General features: G+C 41.6%; 1 protein-coding gene across 1 annotated transcript; it reads left to right on the top strand.

Moving 5' to 3' along the window:
- The first annotated feature begins 2,275 nt into the window (after positions 1-2,275).
- LOC146960842 (sterile alpha motif domain-containing protein 3-like) lies at positions 2,276-6,730 on the top strand. The gene is made up of 4 exons (XM_085772010.1): positions 2,276-2,315; positions 5,057-6,024; positions 6,202-6,360; positions 6,469-6,730. The coding sequence occupies exons 2-4, from the start codon at positions 5,071-5,073 to the stop codon at positions 6,619-6,621; spliced, it is 1,266 nt and encodes a 421-aa protein (XP_085628136.1). The 5' UTR covers positions 2,276-2,315; positions 5,057-5,070; the 3' UTR covers positions 6,622-6,730.
- Positions 6,731-7,786: the final 1,056 nt, after the last annotated feature.

Genomic DNA, 7,786 nt, shown 5'->3' with positions numbered 1-7,786 from the left:
AAGCAGAGGAAAAGCAGCGGGAGAGTACTTTTTTTTTTTCCAAGACTCGGAGTGGAAAAATGACGTCCGACGGTGGCGCCGCTGATGTGGCCGTCGCACAGGCTCCCCAGCTTGCAGCTAACCCTGCTAACCCACCTCCAAGTGCAACGTTCACGATTCAACCTCCAGAAGCATTCGACTTCTCAAAACCCCAGGACTGGGAGAGGTGGATCAGAAGGTTCGAAAGACTCAGACTGGCTAGCAACCTGCATCTTAGCTCTCAAGCTAACCAGGTAAACACGTTGATCTACTGTATGGGGGATGAAGCGGACGATATACTGCGGGGCCAAGCTTTATCCGACGCACAGAGACAACAATACGGAGCAGTAAAAGACTCATTTGAAACATATTTTGTGCCCAGGAAAAATGTAATTTATGAAAGGGCAAGATTTAACCAACGGGTACAACAGACTAATGAGACAGTGGACTCCTTCATCACTGCTTTGTATACCTTAGCTGAAAACTGTAACTATGGTGCACTTCACGACGAGTTGATAAGAGACCGCCTGGTAGTGGGACTCGGAGACACAAGTCTAGCAGAGAGGATGCAGCTGGACAGAGAGTTGACCTTGGAAAAAGCGCTCAACATGGCACGTCAGTCGGAAGTGATCAAAAGACAGCAAACAGATCTCAGGGGAGAAGCTAAAGGTGAAATTGATGCAGTGATGGCAAAGCATAAGAAACAAAAGCAGCCTACACCAAAGACATTGTATCAACATAAACACCTGGACAGCCTGTGTGGATTACTGATACCAAGACTCAAGGCACGGTGGTTTCAACCCACTCCACACCCCGCTCTTATGTACACTGTAAACTGTAATTGTATACCTTACTTAAAAAAAAAAGTGACCATAACTCGTTCCAGCTTACTGTGTTGACTATCCTCGCCTAAACTTAGTAAAGACAACTTTCTACTGAGGCAAGTAATCAAACTCATCAGCTGCAAGTAATCTGTACTTAGAGGTTTGAGTGAGCAAGACGCATCTGCATCACCAGCAGCAACTCGGCATCATTCGGCAGCTCTCGTTGACCGCACATGCGCAGTTGCCCACTGACGAGTGACGACGTGCTTTGAATGAAGCGGTAAACCGTCAACAAGAAGGCGGTTGCTGCAGCTAAGCGTCACGGTAAGTTTCACTGTCTCTGTATGTAGCAAACTTATAGTAGTTATCTTTGCCAGATAATTTATCCGTAAGTCCAGGTTTGGAGGTTAATTATGTTTAATGATTTAGCCATGCCTGGGACTCTCTAGTCGAAATTCTAATGTTTATTTAGTGGCGTACTTTTGTTGTTGCTGCGAGTCGGTCGGTCCTTTGCAGTCACATGAAAGCTAAAGCTAACCAGCCCCTCACGTAACGTTGCTCGATTTAAAACTCTTTAATTCAAATACAAATACAAATTTTAGGGATAACTGGAGTTTCAGCAAGCACAGCGTGCTTATTAACGGTTGAAAAAGCAACGGTGCTTATCTTTTAGGGACACTCTTCAACTCGGCAAGCATGTAGCCTAAATAAAAAAGAAAGAAAAAAATAGTTTGTCGTTGTCCATGGCCGATTTCTTTAACATGGCGGAGATGTTTTAAGTTTACTGTTGTCTCTTTTTAAACTGGTCGCATAGCGTGTATGTTTCAGTCAGTGACAGTAAAGTAATAACTAACTGAGAAGTCACAGACACACTTACCACGCATGATGCACATGAGAATATCCATAAATCCATCCGGAACAGGATGATAGTGTCACTCTTAAGAAATTCAAGATCTCATCAGTCATCAATCCTCTCTTCTTTGTCACGTTTGGAAACTTTTTCATTGAAAAAATAGTAGGCTAATCCAGTGTCGTCTGCTTCAGCCAACTCTGTTTACCTGCGCACAGCTGATAGCAAACAGCTGATAGCACACAGCTGATAGGATTGGCTACTGTTATCAGCTGTGGCCCACGTGACAAGCAAAAGCATCATGGGAAATTGAGTCCTTATTTCTCATAACAGTAGAAAACAAAAAACTTTTAAATGAATGAGAGTAGAGATGCAACTATCAACTATTTTTATTGTAGACAATAATGACACTTTTTGAAAAAATTGCAACAAAAAAAGAAGAAAAATTATTCACAAAAAGTTGTGGAAAAACTTAGTGCTGATGCTTCGAAGCCCAGAAAATTATAATCTGTCCAGCCCCAATCTATGCTTGTTGTGCTATGACTTAATTAAAGTTTAATTGATTGATTTGTTGTTTCTTTTGTAGGTTTCTGAAGACAGACACCTAGCTATGCATTGGAAGTGTAAGTACTGCTTGTTTTCTTCTGAAAAGAGGGCTCAACTATTCAAGCACTACCGCTTAAAACATGGAAGCTACGCAAGAACCACTCCAATTCCATGCCTACACACAGATTGTCTGTGTTCATTTAAGTCATTTAATGCCCTAAAAGTGCATTTAACAAGAAATCACTCGCATGGAGATGGGCAGACGAGTGGAGCTGATGAAATCCCTGTAATATTCAATTGTCCTCTTTGCAATTTTGAAGAACCCTGCACAGAACTCATTTTTTTTTCCCATTTGCGCCAACATCTTAAAAATAAGGAAACTGTGAATTGTCCATATGAAAACTGCATTTTTGAGAGCAATGTCTACTCAACATTTAATGCTCATAAATGCAAAGACCATCGGCTTCCCAGTCAGAAGCGATTGAAGCCTGACATTGCCATGCGCAGCACACCTCCTGATTCAGATCCAGGCGTGTCACAAGATGTGCAAGAAGTTGAAGATTTTCCTACAGACCAAGACAACATTGAGGCAGAAGCTCAAATTGAAAATCTGGATAATTTACAGCATCAACTTGAACATAATTTAGCCTCACTCTTTCTAAAACTGCAAGCAGTTTTGCATTTATCTGACATGGCAATACAGGAGGTAATTCAACAACTAAATCAGCTTGTACTTCTCTCAGAGCCCCTTTTGCGTAATGCCATTCAGCAAATTCTCAATGAACATGGTGTCAGTGACGATTCGGTCGTGAGAAAAATTGTGAATGCTGTCAAAGAGAATAACTTGTTCTTGAAAATGACTGATGCTGGCCAGTCACTCTCCACAGCCAATAAAAGGGCATCATATTTTCAGAGGGAATTTCCTACGGTCATGCCAGTTGAATACAAGCTTGAAAAAGACTTACAATCACTCTCTTATGTGCCAATTCTGAAAATGTTACAAAAGCTACTAAACAGAGCTGATGTTCTGGATAAAATTCTTACACATGAGTGCACAGTTGATGGATACAACACTTACAGAGATGGCACTCACTATCGCGGGAATGATTTTTTTAAGACTGAGACCTTAAGGATTGTGCTTGGCCTTTACATTGATGAGTTTGAGATAGCCAATCCTCTGGGCACTTCCAAAAAGAAACACAAACTGTGTGGTATTTATTGGGTTCTTGCCAATCTTCCCTCAAAACATCGCTCCTGTCTTCACTCTATCCAGCTAGCAATATTATGCAGAGCAAGTGTAATCAAACAACATGGCTATGCAGCTGTCCTTCACCCACTTCTTCAAGACCTGGTCACTCTTGAAAAACACGGTGTCTATGTTGAGCAGTTAGGCGAGTGTGTGAAAGGAACTGTGCTCTATGTGTCAGCTGATAACCTAGGTGCTCATTCTTTTGCTGGTTTCCAGGAGAGTTTTACAGTGCAGCACCCCTGTCGATTTTGCATGGTCAAGAGGAGTGACATCCAGCAAAGAGAGGTCCGATCAGGAGCATTTGAGTCCAGAACCAGCCAGGATCATGACAGGCAAGTGTCTGAAGTTTTAGAGAATCCAAATCTGGTGAAAGAGTATGGTGTGAAAGGTCCTTGTGTTTTAAGTGACAATTTGGAACATTTCCACACTGTCAGTGGGTTTCCACCTGACATAATGCATGACCTCTTGGAAGGTATCATCCCTGTTGAGATGTCTCTATGCATTAATGACTTGATCTCCAAGAAGTACATCACCCTTGAGTCCTTGAACAAAGTCATCAAACATTTTCCTTACAAATTCACAGACAGAACTGATCAGCCCCAGATTGTCCCTGCCACATTTGCCTCTAGAGGTACGCGGCAACGGCCACGAAAATTGGGCACTCACAAGACTCCTCCCACTAATGATTGGTTTTGATGTCCCAGAGAATGAGCCAACATGGGAAATTTTAATGCTTTTAAAGGACATCTTAGAACTGTCAGCATCATTTAGAGTAACAGAAGATTCTCTTGATTTCCTTGATGCAAAGATCTCAGAGCACAGAGGTTTACTTTTAACAGTATTTCCTCACTTCACATTGCGCCCAAAGCACCACTTTGTGGAACATTATCCACAGTTGATGAGGATGTATGGGCCGCTCAGAGATATGTGGACAATGCGCTTTGAAGGAAAGCATAAATTCTTCAAACAAGTCATTCGCAACACAAAAAACTTCAAAAACGTCCCACAAACTCTGGCTGTCCGGCATCAAAGAATGATGGCATACCATGTAGACTCCTCCTCATTTTTCAAGCCATCCATCCAAATGGACAAGGTGTCACTTTCTTTGGTTTCATCTTTTCCTGAGAATATTCAGAACTTGTTGAAACAGAGGTATGCATCTCAGAACACTGTCCTTGTAGCATCATCTGTGAGCGTTGATGGCATCAAATACAGTTCAGATATGATTGTGTCTGTTGGTGCTTGTTCATGCCTGCCTGATTTTAGGCAAATTCACAACATCCTTGTCATTAACAGTGATGTTTTGTTTCTGTGCAAACATACGACATCATGGTATATTGAACATCTGCGTTCTTATGAGCTATGCAGTCATGCGTCATCAATGTCAGTCAACATGCTCTCTGATCTGAATGACCCGTTTCCTCTGGCAGCCTACAGAATCAGGGGCAGGACGTTTGTTACCCTTAGACACTATATTTTGTGCTGATTGGATGCTGAAGATTTTGATGTCAAGTGTCATGAAGTAACTTAACTGATTTTTTTTATTGTATTTTTTTAAATCCTCTGTAGAATCGCCACCAACAATGGAGATGAGGACTACACTAAGGATAATTGTCCATGACAATGACATAAGGAAAATTACACTCTCTGCGAAACCACACACACTTGACTCTCTTGTTGAACAGCTTGAGGAGAAGCTGGGGCTTCAGTATAAATTCTCCCTCCAGTATGAGGATCCTGATTTCAATAATGCCCTTGTCAACCTCACTGACATTACTGACCTGCCCGACAAACCCACCCTGAAGATAATCGGTCTGGTTCCAACCCCCACACCAAGCACAGCCAGCACAGATGACACAGAGATCCTCTCTTTTTCCTCCCCTGAAAGTCGGTCATCTCTTTCTCGGTCTCCATGGCCAGACACTTTTGAAATTCCTTATTTTCCTGTGGACATCGAGTACAGATTACGCCAGGGAAATCTTCTGTACATGAGAGACAAGACATATCTACAAGTACCCAGGGACATGAAGCACGAGATACTTGAAAAACTTGCAGAGGCAATTTACAGCTTCAAGGCATATCCCAGCGATCAAGAATTCAATGATGTTGCAACTGCACTGATTCAAAAACATCCTTGCCTCATTGAACCAGGCTCTGCCAATGGTTGTAACGGATGGAAAAATAGTATTAAGTTCAAAATGGGCAACTACCGGACCAAACTGCGTCGAGCTGGATGTACAGATGTGGCCGTAAATGAAAGGAAAAGAAAAGGCCAAGCTCCTCACACAAGCATCAAAAGACCCAAACGGTTTGAAATCAATTTCCTACCCAATTTCCCTGATGGTGAAGATGAGACCAGTATGGAGTCCAAACGAAAGGAACTTGTAGAGGAGATGAAGAAACGGCGTCCAACTGCTGCTCTGATAACCAAAAACATGGACTCTACCTTTGCCTTGAGAAGACAAGAGTTGGTGAACTTGGAGCCTCCAGTGAAGGACACAATGGAAAGGTGGCCAGCACTCTTTACAGAGGGTCAGGTAATTTGAAACTCTTCCTATCTTTTATGCATTAAATTTTTTAGTTCTCATATAATTCATTGTCACATCTTTTATTAACTTACAGAATTAGCTTCAGCGTCCTGCTAGTGAAAAGTAGTCCTAAGAGGTCCAATATCACTATATCTTAAATATTAATTTGTCATACTTTTCCTTCAGATTCTGGCAGAGTTCTGTCGCTTGTCAAGCAAAAACCTGAATACAGAATTCTTCAAAGAACTTGACAAATACACCCCTCGGTTCTTTGGGATTTTCAAGAGCAAGGGAGGAAGTGTTGGCCAGAAACTTCAGAAGTATCTGCAACAAGTCAGACCAGAGGTAAGTTTCTCAGATACAAAATACACAACCCCATTGTGTGTGCAGAGCTATTAATTGATTATTCTTTACCACAGGAGTGATGACTGTGTGTTTGACATGATTTTTCAGAGTACAGATATTACTGCGAAGCGAACGGCAGTCCTCCGTGGCCTTCCTGTGATCCTTGGAGATGAGAACACAGACTTCTTCAAGACATGCTTTGTAAGTCATCTTTATTACAATTTTTTAAATTCCACACCACAGGATGTCCACTCCATTTAATTCTGCTCTGTTACTTTGATACCTTTAGTTTTAGTTACTGTTCTTCCACTCAGCCTGAATCAGTGCTGCTTTACTTCTTACGTGATGTACTGATAACCTATCCCCAATCAAAACACTTTTTATGGTATCTGTTGTCTTTCAAAAGGATTCAGTCGCAGTTCTCTAGCGTCACCCCATGTGAAACCCAAATGTCTTCAAGAACAAAAAAAGTACAATGAATTTCACTTAGCTGATTTTAAATACTTTCACTTCTCTGATTTTAAGTAGGGGGTTCTACTGATATCTCTTATTACTGTATGAAGTGCAACATGTAGTTAGTTAAACACAAAAATGTTTTGAACTTTCCCTTGCAACAACATCAACACTTATTTATCGCTGATCCTCTTGGGAAATGTGCTCGCTATACTGTCACAGGAGGCTGATGAGTGGACTGCCATAGGTGTAACAGCTGCAAACTGTAAGATTTTCACATTCCTGTATTACACTGGAAGTTTACTCATCAGCCTCCTGTGGTAGTAGCGAGTACATTGCCAAGAAGCCGCAGTGATGAAGAAGTGTTACGTTGTACTTTTAGTGGCTGTCTTGTGTTTTCTGTCATAGAAATTCAAGGTGACATCTGATATGTAATTTTGGTGTTATTGCTGCTGTTGTTGTTAGGACTGCGATGACCCAGACATGTCTCAAACCCCCATTGGGATCCTGACCATCATTCCTGAGGACACACAGGCCTCTCCTGACTCACTGCACCTTCAGTCTTCAGGTACTGCAATCATTTTGGAAGGAAGAATTGTCATGGATGACCTTGGAAATCTTCCACATGCCATGTGCTTGCTCTTTGGACTTATTTACGCTCTGAATTTGGAGTACCCTCAACAACTGAAGTACACCTTTGACTTCATCCAAAGGGTGCTTCTCTCACTTGGACATAAATCGCTAAAACCAAAAATACAATCACTCAAAAATCTTCTGATGCAATGAGTGAATGTGTTCACGATGTGAATGTGACATGACATTATGGGTCACGTTGATACCTTTACCCTTATTGGAAAAGTGATGTTTATTTCTTTTTTGTGGTAGGGAGCCTCATCACACTTATATGTATACACTATATGGTTTTATGTTCATGAGGAGGAGAAACACGAACACCTACTTTCCTTTTAGCTTT

Source organism: Trachurus japonicus, unplaced genomic scaffold (genome assembly GCF_045865225.1).
Source record: "Trachurus japonicus isolate A0001 unplaced genomic scaffold, Traja_1.0 AP029925.1".
NCBI lineage: Eukaryota > Metazoa > Chordata > Actinopteri > Carangiformes > Carangidae > Trachurus > Trachurus japonicus.
This window is presented reverse-complemented; position numbering and strand designations above follow the sequence as displayed.

Coding starts and splice junctions, on each gene's coding strand:
- LOC146960842 (XM_085772010.1), top strand. CDS start 5,071: ATGGAGATGAGGACTACACTAAGGATAATTGTCCATGACAATGACATA. Junction 6,025..6,201: donor CACTCTTTACAGAGGGTCAG/GTAATTTGAAAC, acceptor CTTTTCCTTCAG/ATTCTGGCAGAGTTCTGTCG. Junction 6,361..6,468: donor TGCAACAAGTCAGACCAGAG/GTAAGTTTCTCA, acceptor ATGATTTTTCAG/AGTACAGATATTACTGCGAA.